This window comes from Macaca nemestrina, chromosome 5, assembly GCF_043159975.1.
Source record: "Macaca nemestrina isolate mMacNem1 chromosome 5, mMacNem.hap1, whole genome shotgun sequence".
NCBI lineage: Eukaryota > Metazoa > Chordata > Mammalia > Primates > Cercopithecidae > Macaca > Macaca nemestrina.
Genome location: NC_092129.1, coordinates 132722303 through 132740608, shown reverse-complemented (window position 1 = coordinate 132740608; position 18306 = coordinate 132722303). Strand labels below are relative to the sequence as shown.

The following is an 18306-nucleotide window of genomic DNA, read 5'->3' as shown; positions in this document are numbered from 1 at the left end:
CTTCCTTGGCAAACCCAAGGGCAAGTAATCAACAACAGAGATCCTAGACAGACCCTTAATCCTCTGAAAACTTACAGAAATAAAGCCAACTCAATGTATATTCAATTTACACAACAGTTGAAGGAAGACCAACCTTCCCAGATAAGAAAGAATCAGCACAAGAACTGTGGCAATTCAAATAGTCACTGTCCCCTTAACTCCAAAAGAACCCGTCAGCTCCTCAGCAATGGTTCTTAACTAGGCTGAAACGACTGAAATAACAGACATACAGTTAAGAATATAGATGGAAAGGAAGCTCATGGAGATTCAGAAGAAAAGTTGAAACCCAATTCAAATAAGCCAAGCAATTGAGAAAAATGATTCAAGAGCTGAAAGATGAAGTAGCCATTTTAAGACCCAAACTGAACTTCTTGAGCTGAAAAATTTACAAGAATTTCATAACACAATTGGCAATATTAACAGTAAAACAGACCACACTGAGGAAAGAATCTCAAGCTCAAAGACCAGTTCTTCAAATCAGTTGTCTGACAAAAATAAAGAAAAAAAGAATTTTTAAAAATGAACAAAACCTGCAAGAAATATGGGATTATGTAGAGACAAATCTATGACTTATTGGCATCCCTGAGAGATGAGGAGAGAGAATAAGCAACTTGGAAAGTATATTTGACGATATAATCCATGAAAATTTCCCTAATCTTCCTAGGGAGGTTGACATGCAAATTCAAGGAATACAAGAATCTCATCCAGATAGCATACAAGATGACCATCCCCAAGGAGCATATTCATCAAATTCACCAAGGTCAATGCAAAAGAAAAAATCTTAAAGGCAGCTACAGAGAGAAGTGAAGTGGCATACAGAGAGGACACCACCAGACTGGCAGCAGACCTCTCAGCAAAATTGTTAGAAGCCAGAAGAGATGTGGGCCATTTTCAGAAACCTTAAAGAAAAGAAATTTCAACTAAAAATTTCATGCCCCACCAAACTAAGCTTCATAAGTAATGGAGAAATAAAACTCTTCTCAGATAAGCAAATGTTGAGGGAATTCATATCAACTAGAACAGCTTTTCAAGATGTCCTTAAGGGAATGCTAAACATGAAATCGAAAGAATGGTACCTGCTCACATAAATACTTAAACACATAGTTTACAGACATTTTAAAGCAACTATACAACCAAGTCTGCATAAAAAATAACTAACAACAGGATGACAGGATTAAAATCTCACATATCAATACTAACTCTGAATGTAAATGCGCTAAACACCCCTCTTAAAAGAAATAGAGTGGTAAGCAGGATAAAAAGACAAGACCCAACCATCTACCATCTTCAAGAGAGTAATCTCATATGTAATGATACACAGAAGTTCAAAGTAAAGGATTGAAGAAAGATTTATCATGCAAATGGAAAAAGAAAAAAGGGAGGAGTTGCTATTCTTATATCAGATAAAATGGACTTTAAATGTTTTACAATTAAGAAAAACAAGATATTTACATAATAATAAATGGTACAATTCAAAAAGAAGACTGAATGATCCTGAATATGTATGCACACAACACTGAAGCACCCACACTCATAAAACAAGTTATTCTTGACCTATGAAAAGATTTAGACAGCTGCACAATAATAGTGGGAGGTGTTAACACCCCACTGGCTGCGTTAGATATATCATGGAGGCAGAAAACCTAACAAAGACACTCTGAATTCTAATGCAACACTTGCCTAATTGGACCTACAGACATCTGCAGAACACCCTACTTAGCAACCACAGAATATGCATTCTTTTCATCTGCACACAGAACATATTCTGAGATTGACTACATGCTAAGTCATAAAGCAATTCTCAATAATTAAAAAAAAATCAAATCATACCAAACACAGTCTTGGATCACAGTGCAATGAAGACAGAAACCAATTTCCAGAAGATCTCCCAAAACTACACAAATATTTAAAAATTAAACGTCTTCCTCCTGAATAACTCTTGGGTGAACATCAAAATAAGGACAGTAAGAGGAAAGTTTATAGCACTAAATGCCTTCATCAGGAAACTATAAATATCTCAAAGTAACAATTAAATTTGCACCTAAAGGAACTAGAAAAAAAGAAGAAACCAATTTATAAGCTAGCAGAATAAAAGAAACAACTAAAATTAGAGAAAAACTGAATGAAATTGAGACAGAAATCCACGCAAAAGACCAAGAGTTGGCTTTTCAAAAGAATAAACAAAATTGATAGACCCCCTAGCTAGATTAACGAAGAAAAATGAAGAGACGATCCAAATAAGACAATCAGAAATGACAAAGGCAATATTACGAATGATCCCACTGGCAAAGAGAAGATCCTGAGAGACTATTATGAACTCAATGCACACAAATTAGAAAATCTGGAGGAAATAGATAAAATCCTGGATGGACACTATCTCCCAAGATTGAATCAGGAAGAGGTTGAAACCATTAATGTAACAATATCAACTTCTGAAACTGAATGAGTAACAAAGAAACTACCAACTAATAAAAGCCTTGGGTCAGATGGATTCACAGCTGAATTCTACCAGACATACAAAAAGGAATTGGTGCCAATCATATTGAAACTATTTCAAAAAACTGAGGAGTAGGGGATCCTCCCTACCGCATTCTGTGAAGCCAGCATCAACCTGATACCAAAATCTGGCAGAGATAGAGTGAAAAAAGAAAACTTCAGGCCAATATCCCTGATGAACACAGACACAAAACTCCTCAACAAAATATTAATAAACCGAATCCAGCAGCACATCAAAAAGTTAATACACCACAATCAAGTAGGTATTATTCCTGGGATGCAAGACTGGTTCAACCTACATAAATTAATAAATGTGATTCACCATATAAACAGAGTTAAAAGCAAAAGCCATATGATCATCTCAATAGTCATGAAAAAAGCTTTCAGTAAAATCTAACACACCTTCATGATAAAAACACTAAAGAGATTAGACATTGAAGGAACATATCTGAAAATAGTAAGAGTTATATATGACAAACACGCAACCAACATTATACTGAATGAGTAAAAGCTCAAATCATTCCTCTGGAGAATAGGAACAAGACAAGGATGTCTACTTTCACCACTCCTATTCACCATAGTACTGGAAGTCCTAACAAGAACAATCAGGCAAGGAAAAGAAATAAAAGGCATCCAAATAGGAACATAAAAACTGAAACTATTTCTCTTCACTGACGATATGATTCTATTCCTTGAAAATCCTAAAGACTATGCCAAAAGACTTCTAGAACATAGAATTAATAAATGACTTTAGTAAAGTTTCAGTATAAAAAAATCAAAGAAATCAGTAGCATTTCTACACATGAACAGTATACATGCTGAAAGTGAAATCAATAACACAATCCCACTTATAATAGCCACATAGCAAATGAAATATCTAAGAATATGTCTAACCAAGGAGGTGAAAGATCCCTACAAAAGGAAGTGCAAAAAACTGCTGAAAGAAATCAGAGATAACACAAATAAATAGAATAGCATTCCATGCTCATGGATTGGAAGAATCATTATCATAAAAATGGCCACACTATAGATATACAGATTCAGTGCAATTCTTATAAAACTAACAACATCAATTCTTCACAGAATTAGGAAAAACTATTCTAAAATTCTTATGGAATCAAAAAGGAGCCTTAATAGCCAAAGGAATTTTAAGCAAAAGGAACAAAGCAGGAAGTATCACACTATCCAATTTTAAACTATACTATAAAGCTACAGTAGCAAAAATAGTATGGTACAGATACAAAAACAGACACATAGAACAATGGAACAGTAAAAAACTCAGAAATAAAGCTACATACCTATAAACATCCGATCTTTTTTTTTTTTTTTTTTTTTTTTTTTTTTTTTTTTTTTTTTTTTGAGACGGAGTCTCGCTCTGTCGCCCAGGCTGGAGTGCAGTGGCTGGATCTCAGCTCACTGCAAGCTCCGCCTCCCGGGTTCACGCCATTCTCCTGCCTCAGCCTCCCGAGTAGCTGGGACTACAGGCGCCCGCAAACATCCGATCTTTGACAAGGCCAACAAAAATAAGCAATGGGGAAAGTAATCCCTTATTCAATAAATGGTGCTGGGATAACTGACTAGCCGTGCGCAGATCAAAGCCGGACCCTTACCTTTAGCCATATACAAAAATTAACTCAAAGTGGATTAAATATTTAAATGTAAGACCTCAAAATATAAAAAAGTCCTAGAAGACAATCTAGGAAACACTCTTCTAAACATGGGCCTTGGCAAATAATTTTTGGCTAAGGCTTCAAAAGAAATTGCAACAAAACCAAAAATTGACAAGTGGAATCTAATTAAACTAAAGAGCTTCTACACAGCAAAGGAAACCATCAAGAGAGACAACGTACAGAATGGGAAAAGATGTTTGCAAACTATTCATCTGACAAAGGCCTAATATCCAGAATCTATAAGGAACTTAAAGAATTCAACAAGCAGAAAACAAACAACACCATTAAATATCAGGCAAAGGACATGAACAGACATTTCTCAAAAGAAGACATACAAGTGGCCCACAAACATATAAAAAAATGCTGAGCATCACTAATCATGAGAAATGCAAATGAAAACCGCAATGAGATACCATCTCACCCACTCAGAATAACTATTATTAAAATGTCAAAAAATGACAAACAGTGGCAAGGCTGCAGAGAAAAAGGAATGCTTATACAGTGTTGGTGGAAATGAAAATTACTTCAGTCACTATGGAAAGTGGTCTGGAGATTTCTAAAATAACTTAAGACAGAGCTACCATTTGACCCAGCAATCCCAATACTGGGCATATAACTTAATGAAAATAAGTAAGTAAACCAAAAAGACACATACACTTGTATGTTCACCACAGCACTATTCACAGTAGAAAAACTTAGAATAAATCAAGGTGCCAATCAAAAGACTGGGTAAAAAAAAATAGTACATATACACCATGAATATTATGCAGCCGTAAGAAAGAATGACATCATGTCCTTTGCATCAACATGGATGCAATTGGAGGCTATAATCTTAAGCAAAATAAGGCAGAAACAGACAACCAAATAATGCATGTTATCTCTTATAAGTGGAAGGTAAACATTGCACACAAATGGATATAAATGTGTGAACTAAAGACACTATGGACTACTAGAGTGGAAAGGGAGGGAGGGAGCTGAAAAACTATCTATTGGGTTATAGTGTGTTATGACTGTGTTATAGTGCTTTTCAAGGGTCTTAACTAAAACATTTAGCTCATTATCTTTTACCTTTTCTTTTTCCTTGCATACTCAATTAAAGCCATGCCTTTTTCCCTAAACAATTTTTTGCTACAATATTGATATATAGCAAATAAATATTTAAGCAATTTTAAGTTTTATTATAATTTTATTTTTCAAATACATGGAGATTTTTGAATTAATTTTCTTACTCAATTTTTAACATTTTATTTTTAAAATTATAACTCACAGAAAAGTCACCAAATATTATGATTACCTCCTATATTCCCTTCACCTAAACTCACCAATTGCTCAGATTTTGCACTTTTTAAGTTAACTAACTCCTATCTATATGCATCTCTCTATATATGTATTTATATATACATACATGTATATGTTTATGCACTTATAAAATACATTTATATTTTTATTTGCTAAATAATTGAAGAGTTAGTCACAGACATCATAACACTTATCACATCTATTGTAAATAATTCAGCATGTATCTCCTAAGAACATAGATACTCACATATAACTCCAATAAAATTATCCCACTCAGGTAATTTCATTTTTATAAGATACATATTTTTAACATGCAGTCTGTGTAAAATTTTCACAGTGGTATTTATAGTGTCTTAGTTTATTTGAATGAGCACTCAGTAAGGATTATATGTTATATAGTTGTCATGTCTCCTTAGTTTCCGTTAATCTAGAATAGTTCCTCTTCCCAGACTTTCATTGTCATTCATTGTGTTAACAATTTTGAAGATTCCAGGCCAGTATTTCAGAACATCTTTCATTTTGTATTTGTCTGATTTTTTTCCCTAACGGATGGGTTCAGGAAAATGTTTAAGGAATTATTACATAGGTGATAAGTCCTACCTACATGGTATGACTTGGCTGTGTCCCCACCCAAATCTCCCCTTGAATTGTAGCTCCCATAATTCCTATGTGTTGTGAGAGGGACCTGGTGGGAGATAATTGAATCATTTAGGAGGTTTCCCTCATACTGTTTATGTGACAGTGTTCTGGCACTTGTTGATTGGCCAAAATGTAAAGTCCAGCAAAGATTACTTACAATTTTAGTGAATGTTAAAAAATTTCCAGGGTAACAATTGAGGTTTTTGTACATTATTTCAATTAGCCCTCAGAGCTCATTAAAAATGTTTTTAATTTATAAAAATAAAAATAAGTGTTTTATAAAAATAAGTAACTTCTGTAGATTTGAAGGAAACATGACAGTGTTGGAATTTTAATTCCTGTCCATTTAAGTCCAAAGCCAGATCACTTAACTGGAATGTTTTATGTTTTATTATTTTATCTTATTTTACTTCATTTTGTTTTATTTTATTTTATTCTATTATACTTTAAGTTCTGTGGTACATGTGCAGAACATGCAGGTTTGTTACATAGGTGTACCTATGCCATGGTGGTTTGCTGCACCCATCAAATCATCATCTACATTAAGTATTTCTCCTAATGCTATCTTCTTGATCAAGTCTAATGGTTTCTTGGAAAAGCATATTATAAGAAAAAGCAATGCAAAGTAATATCACTTGAATTTAAGCAGAATATAGTTATTAAATTTAAAACAACTGGAGGTTTAGAAATTATTTTATCGTCAAATTTTAGGTTGAACAGGTCTTTTTTCTCTTACTTTTAAACTTCTTATTCTATTTTTTGCTTCTCTATGTTTGATACCAAACAAACTGGATTCTCTTCACTAGTTATAGGATAAATATATGATCTAGTCAATTAACAATATGGAATCTAATTATTTTGAACCTATCAAAACCTCACTATCCTGTATAATAAAAATGGTAAAAATAATGTGTATATTATCTTTGCTGGTCAAGTAGAGAACAGAGTTCCCTTCAGACCAATGAAGGAATTCTATTTATTTGTCATACAAATTATTTTTTTACTTTATCCATTAAAAATCTCTATTCTTTATTTCAGTAAAAGTGCATGGCAGACTTTTTAGAAAAGAATAGCAAGATAAATCTAGCAATTCCATAACAGAAAGATCACCGGGAAAAAAAGTGTAGATAAATATATTTTTATAAAGATGAAGAACTTCCGCAATAACTCTTATTTTTGTTTACAAGATTCAGCTGGCTTGTGAGATGGAAAAAGCTGGCTTAAAGCAGAAAGAGCTAATTTATCATCTGTTACCTTTACCTTAAATCAAGCAGAGTCACATGACATCAAATCTCCTGTCTGCCCACATAGGTCTCAGTTCATGGATAAGGTAACAAACTCTCACCAAAGTTCTCTATCACTTTATTTTTCTTGGAGCCATCAGCTGTGTGCTGTCTCTCTCTAATTCCAAAGTTCTAGTACTCACTGCTGATCTTAAATTCACATTTCAGAAGTTCAGGCAACTGATACTCAGAGTTTGGAAAAAATGTTTACAGGAAACATAGAAAGTGGCCAACTATTCTATTTCCCTTTGCTTCCCCCACGCTGCCCTCACTTTCTGTAGAGTAAAAGCCTCACAACTATAAAAGACATTAGTGAAAAACTAGGACAATTTGAATATGGGCTGTTTTAGATAATATCTCTTTAATTATTTATATCTGTAATTTATATCCATGATATTTTGTAGCTTGAGATGCCATTTTTGTTGGATTTTTTTTTAAATCTAATAATCTAAAATGTGTCATGTTTTAAAATTTTGTTTTCAATTTGATTCTAGTACCTAGAAATATAATTTACTTTTTGTATTGACTTTATTTAGTGAGTTTGCTGAATATATTAATAATTAATATATTAATTCTATTAGTTTCTAGATATTACAAAAATTTAGGTATCTAATCGTGTTACATATAAATAATGACAGCTTTGTTACCTCCTTTCCACTGATTATATTATTTGTCCTATTCTTAACTTAAAGCACTGGTGCAGTCCTCTAGTATAATGTTGTACGGAAGTACTGATAAATCTTGGTTTATTTCTGAACTTTGGTGAAAGTGTTCAATAATCTACTGTAAAATACGGTGTTTGATTTGGCTTTTGGTATAGGTAAGCATTATCAGTTTAAAGTGATTCCTCGGTCCTTATTTTACTGATTTTTTTTTTTATCATGAGTTAATGTTTTATAACTCCTACAAATCAATAGGAAAGAGATACAATCACTAAAAAAAAAAAAAAAAAAAAAAAAAAAGTCGCCAGGACTCAAATACAAATTCACAAAAGAGCATATCTAATGGCCAGTATCAACATCAATTATGGAGAGGTTATCAACATCATTAATGGAGAGGAAAAAGGAAATTAAGACCAAAAGACCAAGATGATACACATTTACACACACTGCAGAAGGGTTAAAATTGGAAAAAGGGTGGACCAGCTGGAACTGTAGTACACTGCTTATGGGAACTTAAATTGGCATAATCATTTTTTTGCTGTCAATATCTTTAAAAGATAATAATATAGTTTATGTTGAAACTTCTCTACTTCTAGGTATATAACCATTAATAATGAATACACACATTAATAAAATTATAGCAACTTTATTCATAATTTTCATCTATCCTACCACAGATACATTAAATTGTAGTATGGTGTACTGTGAGACTCCTGAAGTGGGGTTCAGAGTTTGAATCATAAACCAAAATCACAAGATGCAAATAGGGTTATTTATCTCCAAATTGACACTGGTCAGACAGCATACTATTATACATATCAGGAACATCATGTATAATTTGGACACCCAGATGCATTTTCCTATGCGCCCAGGTACTGTGTACAAGATATACTTTGGCTATAAGATTAACCCAAAGCTGACATGTGTATGTGTCGCAGCAGCATAAGAAACCTACCAGGTACAAGTAGCCTCAACTTAAATACCTTGCTACCACAAAAATTTAAGTGACTAGCTCCCTTTTCTTCATGAGGCCTTAGTCCACAGATTGTAAGTCACATAATAACCAAGCCTGCCAGCCAAGGACACAGACTAGAGAACATTGTTTAATTAATACTTAGCACATACCAAGCCCTGCAAAACCATCACCTATTTTTAGAGTTGATGTTTCAAAATGTTTGAATAGGGAAAATTTTTAATCTAGGTGAGGTAATAGGACCAACTGTGTGTGCATGCATACACACATATATAATTCTGTTACATTATTTTTAAATAACTTAAAATTTACTAAGACACCAATAAGTAGCATGATAAGAATCATCTAATAACGTGTGGAAACATTAAAAACATGAAACAAAGCAAAACAAAGCAAAAAAGTTAATCATAATTTCACATTATTATTATTGCCACAAGCTATAGGGATTTACCGTACTTCTTTTTCCTCCTCAACCTAGTCTCCCTCTATTCTACCTTTTGAGCTTATTTTTGAGAAAAAAATCAGTTATTTTTATTTTCATAATTCTTTCAAAAAAGAGAGAAAAAGTATAACCGGAAGTATAAGCAATATGAGAAAGTTATGAGGATTTCATAATCCTTCAAATTTCTTGCAACAATTCTTACTAGTTCAGGGATCACAGCTCTTATCAACTCTGTCCCCACTCCTGAGTCTCCTCAAAGAATTCTTGATAGTACTTCACTAATGACTCATAATATGCTTTTCACACTAAATAAGGAATTGGCCCCAGAATCTCACTAAACGTAGTGGTCCCATCATGGATTTTCTTCTCCATGCTGCTTCTATTCCTGAGTTCAAATCCCTGCTTTGTATTCTGATTCTTTCTCCCAAGCAAGCACAATGTTTATAAATATTTCAGGCTGAAATATATTTTATTTAATTGTATATTCATTATAGGTATACATGCACAGAAATTATAGGTCATTAATGAAGTGATGAAATAATGAGAAGACTTCGTTAAGATGTATCATCTTCTTGTGGATAGATTTCTTCAATGACTTGAGTCTTTAGGGTACCATTCTTGAGTCCCTACTGAGTCCTTTGGGATCCAATTATTTGGGTCCATAGGGTCACATTCTCTCACGCAGCAATGAGTTGTAGGTCTTTCACAGTATGAAATCCTAAATTCACTATCGTCACATTGATTTTTACATCGACCGCCAATCGCTATACATGCCTTCCACCTATTAAAGATGATATAGTGCCCTTCACTTCTGGCTGAAAGAACGCAAGAACAGCTGGAATTAGTAATCTAGGTGGGAACTCCCAAGATTTAAAAGAAGACACGGAAGTAATCACAGACAACAGAGGAAAAATAAAGGAAATAGATATTTGCTTTAATTTTTTTTTGTCCATATCAGAGCAGATCAAGGAAATCAACAAGTATACAGTTCCTAAACGAGAGGTTCCATTCCTATGCATTTTAAATAATTTTGTAGTGACTCAATAAGGGATTTCTGAAGGGCTTGCAATTTATTAATCTTCCTCTGTCTGTCTTGCTCATTGACTAGAACCATTGGATACGAGTGGGACGATCTCCATCCTCTCATTTATCATTCATTCTTAGTACTGTTCTGTGGTAAATGTTCTCTTCCTTTTTAAGATTTCTTTCTTTCTTTCTTTCTTTCTTTCTTTCTTTCTTTCTTTCTTTCTTTCTTTCTTTCTTTCTTTCTTTCTTTCTTTCTTTCTTTCTTATTATTATACTTTAAGTTCTAGGGTACATGTGCATAACGTGCAGGTTTGTTACATATGTATACTTGTGCCATGTTGGTGTGCTGCAGCCATCAACTCCACAGCACCCATCAACTCGTCATTTACATCAGGTATAACTCCCAATGCAATCCCTCCCCCATCCCCCCTCCCCATGATAGGCCCCGGTGGGTGATGTTCCCCTTCCCGAGTCCAAGTGATCTCATTGTTCAGTTCCCACCTGTGAGTGAGAACATGCGGTGTTTGGTTTTCTGTTCTTGTGATAGTTTGCTAAGAATGATGGTTTCCAGCTGCATCCATGTCCCTACAAAGGACACAAACTCATCCTTTTTTATGGCTGCATAGTATTCCATGGTGTATATGTGCCACATTTTCTTAATCCAGTCTGTCACTGATGGACATTTGGGTTGATTCCAAGTCTTTGCTATTGTGAATAGTGCCACAATAAACATACGTGTGCATGAGTCTTTATAGCAGCATGATTTATAATCCTTTGGGTATATACCCAGTAATTGGATGGCTGGGTCATATGGTACATCTAGTTCTAGATCCTTGAGGAATCGCCACACTGCTTTCCACAATGGTTGAACTAGTTTACAGTCCCACCAACAGTGTAAAAGTGTTCCTATTTCTCCACATCCTCTCCAGCACCTGTTGTTTCCTGACTTTTTAATGATTGCCATTCTAACTGGTGTGAGATGGTATCTCATTGTGGTTTTGATTTGCATTTCTCTGATGGCCAGTGATGATGAGCATTTTTTCATGTGTCTGTTGGCTGTATGAATATCTTCTTTTGAGAAATGTCTGTTCATATCCTTTGCCCATTTTTTGATGGGGTTGTTTGTTTTTTTCTTGTAAATTTGTTTGAGTTCTTTGTAGGTTCTGGATATTAGCCCTTTGTCTGATGAGTAGATTGCAAAAATTTTCTCCCATTCTGTAGGTTACCTGTTCACTCTCATGGTAGTTTCTTTTGCTGTGCAGAAGCTCTTTAGTTTAATTAGATCCCATTTGTCAATTTTGGCTTTTGCTGCTGTTGCTTTTGGTATTTTAGACATGAAGTCCTTGCCCATGCCTATGTCCTGAATGGTACTACCTAGGTTTTCTTCTAGGGTTTTTATGGTATGAGGTCTAACATTTAAGTCTCTAATCCATCTTGAATTAATTTTCGTATAAGGAGTAAGGAAAGGATCCAGTTTCAGCTTTCTACTTATGGCTAGCCAATTTTCCCAGCACCATTTATTAAATAGGGAATCCTTTCCCCATTTCTTGTTTCTCCATCGTTCTTTTTAACCTGACTTGAGCAGTTCTAAAATACTGAAAGATACAATTTTATTTTCCTGAAATATCTCATCTCCTCTTGGATCTGCACCCTAGAGCCAAGCACAAGAGAAATTTTGCTTAAAAAATAGACACTTTGGGGTGATTAGAATAAGGAAATAGTAAATAACCACAAGCTGAGGACATAGTGAACATTTCAGCAAGGCTCATAATTTTCTCTTTTTACTTTGCCATTTTTCTCTTTCATCCTGAAGTTTCCAGTGCTATAGAAAATTTTAAAAAATGTCTCTAATCTCACTTTACACCATAATTTCTTCGACTTTGTAACTTCCACAATTATAAGGAATGATGTATGTATCTAGATAGAAGGTCTCTCTGTCACTAACAGAAGTTCTGATCTGTCGTTGCAGGTATTCATTTATTCTCTGTATCTCCACAGGATAAAACTAAAAATAAATGGTGCATATCACTGGAGAGCCAGGTTTTGAATCAATATAATAATTTTTTTAATTAATTAAAAAGTTTAATAAAAATTCTGGAAGAGACTGTCTTAGAAAGTACATATCTACCATTACTGGACCAATACAAGCATGCATTGCTGGACATATTTCAGAAGGTGAATGAAAATGAGCAAGTCCTTATCACTGATGTCTATAAGTATGCTTTCATCTCAAAAACCTTTTTATTCTATAATTAACCAATTTTGTGTCCATGTATTTAAATAAAATACATATATATCATTTTATATAAAGTAGTAATATTACCCACAAATTTTGCAGCAATAATTTAAAATAACTGAGGATTTTGAGACTACACTATCAGAGGATATTCCTTTTACCATACTCTGGATTTGCAGTGATGTATACTCAGTCACCTAGGAACCAGCACTTTATGCAGTTATCTTTGCTAATAATTGTATTTTATTTGTAAATAGTAATAGTAATATGAATAATAGTAATAATAATCTTTCAAGCCCATATTTACCCTGAGATATGAAAGGTACATTTCATAATCAGATAACCCCAGCATAGTTCTGTTCACAAAGAAACATATCACAAGGGGTATTTCCTTCTGAGAGAAGGAACACAAAATATAAATGCAGAGCTTAATGTAGCACTGTAGATGAAATAGCCATGAGGTTACTACCTACATCAAGAAACAAGATATTACTAGAAGCTTCATACCCTCTCACCACATCATAACCCCCTACCTCTCCCCTAAGAATAATCACTATCATGAATTAAACACTAACTTTCTTACTTTGCCTTATATTAATATTTGTGTTCCTTAAGTATGCATTCTTTATGCCTGCTTTTGAATATGTATACACATAAAATATGTATAAATCTAGACATACACACAAATATATATATACGTACACACACAAATAAATGTGTACATAATATACATAATAAATGTATATAATCAGGTGTCACTTAGGTACAGGGATAGGTTTTGACAAATATGCCATTAGGTGATTCTGTCCTTGAGCAAACACCATAAACTGTACTTACACAAACCTAGATGGTACAGCCTATCACATACCTAGGATATAAGATATAGCCTATTGCTCCTGGAATACAAACTGGTACATGTTACTGGACTGAATACTTCAGGCAACTGTAACATAATGGTATTTATGAATCTAAACATAGAAAAGCTACAGTAAAAGTATGGTATTATAAGTATGGGACCGCTGTCCTATATGCAGTCTGACATTGACTGAAATACTGTTTTGCAGCACATGACTGTTTATACTGATAGTTCCAGAATTACAATAATTTGACTCAATTTTTCATCCTCAGAATGGGGCAAAAAACATATACATTCAGTGGAGATCAAAGTATAAGTACACATACAACAATGCTGTTTTTTGCTTTCAGTACATTATCAAATACATTCCATGAGATATTCAATAATTTATTATAAAACTCTCTTTATGTTAGATGATTTTGCCCAGTTGTAGGCTAATGTAAGTATTCTGAGCATGTTTAAGCCAGTGTAAGCTAAGCTATGATGTTCTGCCAGTTAGGGTGTATCGAATTCACTTTCAACTGATGATATTTTCAACTCAAAATGTCTTTAACAAGACATAATCCCATTATAAATTGAGGAGCACTGTGTGTGTGTGTGTGTGTGTGTGTGTGTGTGTGTGTGTGTGTGTGTGTGTGTCTTAGAGAGACAGAGAATCATACAGTTTGTTTGTTTCTGGATTTTTAAATTTATATTCATATAATTCAGCTTTGTGGTTGGATGTAGTTTTGCAGCACTGATTTTCATTAATATATAGCACTCACTTTCTTTATCTAATATCTAATATCTTTATCTAATATATGATCATCTTTAGATGATCATATAGGTTATTAGATACAGGGAGAACATGGCTGCTCTTAACATTCTTGTACTATTTCTTGAAGCATATTTAATAATCTTCTGTTGGGTAGATTTCAAATTTTAAATATTCGGTTGAATGTATGGTGGTAGTTTATCATGGTTTAAATTAGCATTTTCTTGATTGCAAGTGATGATGAGCACTTTAAGGATGTTGTTTATCCGCTCTTTCAAGTGGCTTAGGTCTTTTTTTCTATTTCTTCTGAATTACCTATCACTTTCTTATTTATTTATTAGAATTTTAAAATATATTCTAGATTTCAGCCCTTCGCTAGTTATATATGTAGCAATTTTTTTATTCTACTCTACGACTCTACTAAATTGATATACAAGAACTGAGGGGAATTTTGCCATTGAAGTGATGTAATGGACAAGAGGGAAGAACCTTTAAAGGTTGTGGATCCTAAAACATAGATTTGGAATAAAGATGAACCTGCGGTTACATGAGCTGGTCAGGTACTGAGTGAACCTGGAGCCTGTATCCACAGAGGCCGGCCTCGGGGCTGAGTCCACAGGTCCTTACCTGACGACTATGGCTGTGGAGCTCACCTTGTTCTTGGACAAGCCTGAAGCCTGGGGTTCAGCGTGGTGCTGGGGGGGAAATCCAGAGCCCAGGAACACTGGGGCCAGCCTAGCTCTAGAGAAACTCTGGAAAATGAGTGTGATTATTGGGCCTAGCCTGAATCTGCGGGTGTTGAACTAGCACTAGGGCTACTGGGCAGGCCTGGAGGGGCCGTGAGCTGAGACTTGATGGGCTGACCTAGAGCCAGAGGCTGTCAGATCTGGCCTTGTGCCACAGCAGACTTGGAAGCTCAGTCTTCAGGTACTGGTCTGAAGTCTGAGGCCATGGGGGCCTGCTGGGTGCTGGGTTCTACTTAGAAAGGCCATCCAGTGTTGGGGTCTAAGGCTAAGTTCTATGGTCATTTCCCTCTCTGGCCTCCACAGGGAGGGTATCTGTATCCAGGCTGTGCTATCTAGGCTTGGGAGAGAGGTGGCATGAGCAATGTGACATTGTCCTTCCTATCCTCTTTAATGTATCTTTTCTTATTTCTGTAATCTACCTAAGTGCTGTGATCTCTCACGTGGTTTCCTTAGCTCTTGTGAAGGCATTTTTGTGCTTGGATAATTGTTCAAATTAATGATTCTGTAAAGGATGGAGCACTTAAAAGTCCGATTCCAACATCATGCTGATATCCAGTGAAATTTAGTCAAAAAGAATTATTTTAAAACTAAGTTCCCAGTCCCTTGTCTAGACTTTTGTTGGCTCAATTGCCTTTTTGAGTTGTCTTAATTAAACTGTGCTTTAAGATAAACAGAACACCTTCATCATTCTTTTCATATAACAATATACTTTTTATATCCAAAAATGTCAGTATTTTGAACAGTGGTGATTGATAAAAAATAGTTTTGCCTTGGCCGGGCGCAGTGGCTCACACCTGTAATCCCAGCATTTTGGGAGGCTGAGGCGGATAGATCACCTGAGGTCAGGAGTTCGCAACCAGCCTTGCCAACATAGTGAAACTCTGTCTCTACTAAAAATACAAAAAATTAGCCAGGCATGGTGGCGGGAGCCTTTAATCCCAGCTACTCTGGAGGCTGAGGCAGGAGGATTGCTTGAACCTGGGAGACAGAGGTTGCAGTGAGCTGAGATCGTGCCATTGCACTCCAGCCTGGGCAACAAGAGTGAAACTCTGTCTCAAAAAAAAAAAAGAAAAGAACAAATTGCCAGCTCTTGGGTAGGAGGGAAACTGAGACAACAGTGTAACTCCTAAGTACAATTGCATTAAAACATTTAAAAAAGTAACAGTGCTGCTGAAAACAATGATTAGAGAAACTTTCTTCATGGAAATGATAAGGGCATTTGCCTAGCCAGCACTTCATCCAAAAAAAAATTCAGCCTCTACAACCTTAAAATAAGATTTCTTTCTTGCTTTAAACATGAAATTCAGCCTTCATAAACCTATGAGGTGAAAGACAAGAACATATAGGTAAACAGGGACTGGGGTAGAGAATATACTCAGAATATTTACTTCATTTCAGTCGAAAAGTATTGATTAAAATGTGCAAGACACAATTCTACTTATTTTATTTTACCTGTGCTGATTTTCTCTGTCCCATGTCATGCTTTTTCAAATATTGTGGAAGATGTATTTGTCTTTGAGTACATTTTTTCAAGCTTCAGTCTCCATATGGTTGTCAATAATTTCATAGGAGTGCTAACAGGTTGGTAAGAGCTCACTGCAAAATAAAAAAAAATTACTTTAAAAGTAGAAGAAAAAAATATTTTCAGAAATAAAGACACAAATGTATTTGCCTCTATTTAATGGTCCTATAGATTATAAAAGGTTTCACAAAATGATAAACATAGAGTACACATGTTTAAAAATCCAGTTAAATGAATAAATGACTATTAATAAGTTCACCTTGCATGGCTATTGTTAGGAAAAATAAATCAATACAGGCAAAATGCAGAACAAATGCTAGCTATTAAAATCATTATTTAGAAGAAAACCTATCAGTGTTTATTGAAATCTGTATAATTCTTTGTATCTCAGAAAAGTTCTAAATACAGAGGGAATTCTAATAAGCATGCTTTAACTAACTTTTATGAAGAAGAAAAATTATTCTCTAATATAAATAAACTGCCTTGTTGGTTTACATTATTAATTGAAGTCCATCTACTTGTTCCCTTTTGGTGAGAAATTATCAGCTAAAAAGCTATTTATGTTTAATTGTTAGGGCAGAGTAGTACTAAACGAATGAATTACTACAGATTTATTTTAAGGTTACCTCCTATGATCTCAATACTGACAGATAGCTTGGTAATCAGAGAAAGCAGCAAGATAAAGAAAAAGGAGAATTTAACTGGAAGTGAGCAGTAGACAAGTGCAGCTTTTCTCAATTGTTAACATAATACAATTTGAAACTTTTAGGAAGGCATTTTATCTGATTAACCTCTGCTATAAATAATATCAATGTGGGGATCAGTGATTTCCCAGCATAATTCATAACTTTCCCAGTTTTTTCTACTCTATTAATAGATCAAATTCAGTTAAATTTGAGTGTTGAATAAATGCGCATTTCATGAATCTATGAAATCAATGTAGCATTATTTTCTTCTAATCATTTACATATATGCATATATATAAATATATATTTTTATGTAATTAAGGTGAATTACAGCCTTTTCTAGGATGTTGTGTTTGAAAAATTATTCAAATATTTTTACCTGAGAACTGTGAATAAATGTAATGTAACATGGTGATGGTATTAATAAAATGATTTTATAATGTAAATTCTACTTTAAATATCTCAGTTCCCCCACTTTAATGCTGGCCCCTTGATCCCTCTAGCAATAATATTCATATTACCTGGTGGAATAAGGACAGCAAAGAAAAGCAAAATACAGAAAAAGAGAAGGATCTTCATTGTAAATGATTTCTTGCTATAAAACAGTGTACAGATCATCTGTCTGACTCAGCTGTTGTTGAAACAAGGAAAAAAAAACCCTTACATTTAAAGAATTCTTCTGCATAGTTTTGACTACTGAAGCTTATTAAGAGCAAGAACATTTCCATGCTTGGTGAATAGTGCCATATTCAAAGAGATAGTGACTAGAAAAATCTGCTTTGTCACACAAAAGTTACATCTGCTGATTTCTCTTGCAGTCAGTTTCTTTAAGAAACTTTAACAGTTACAAGAATATGGGTATAAATTGCTAGGTGACCAAGATCAGAAATAGTCCTGCAGCAATTCACTTGACACCCCAGAAGTACTAGTTTTATATAATTCCATTCACTATTTTAATGGTCCCAGTATTAACAATG

General features: G+C 34.3%; 1 protein-coding gene across 1 annotated transcript; it reads right to left on the bottom strand.

Annotated features, from left to right (window-relative positions):
• Nucleotides 1-10091: 10091 nt before the first annotated feature.
• On the bottom strand, nt 10092-17908 carry LOC139355371 (defensin beta 112). The gene is made up of 2 exons (XM_071096086.1): nt 17851-17908; nt 10092-10318 (listed from the first exon to the last, which is right to left on the bottom strand). Exons 1-2 carry the CDS (start codon nt 17906-17908, stop codon nt 10092-10094), a joined length of 285 nt encoding a protein of 94 aa, XP_070952187.1.
• Nucleotides 17909-18306: the final 398 nt, after the last annotated feature.

What these genes read in the sequence shown, in the direction of transcription:
- LOC139355371 (XM_071096086.1), bottom strand. Translation starts at nt 17,908, where the DNA reads ATGAAGATCCTTCTCTTTTTCTGTATTTTGCTTTTCTTTGCTGTCCTT. An exon ending in TGCTGTCCTTATTCCACCAG is followed by an intron (nt 10,319 to 17,850) that starts GTAATATGAATA and finishes GCGTTCTTTCAG; the next exon opens with CCAGAAGTGAAGGGCACTAT.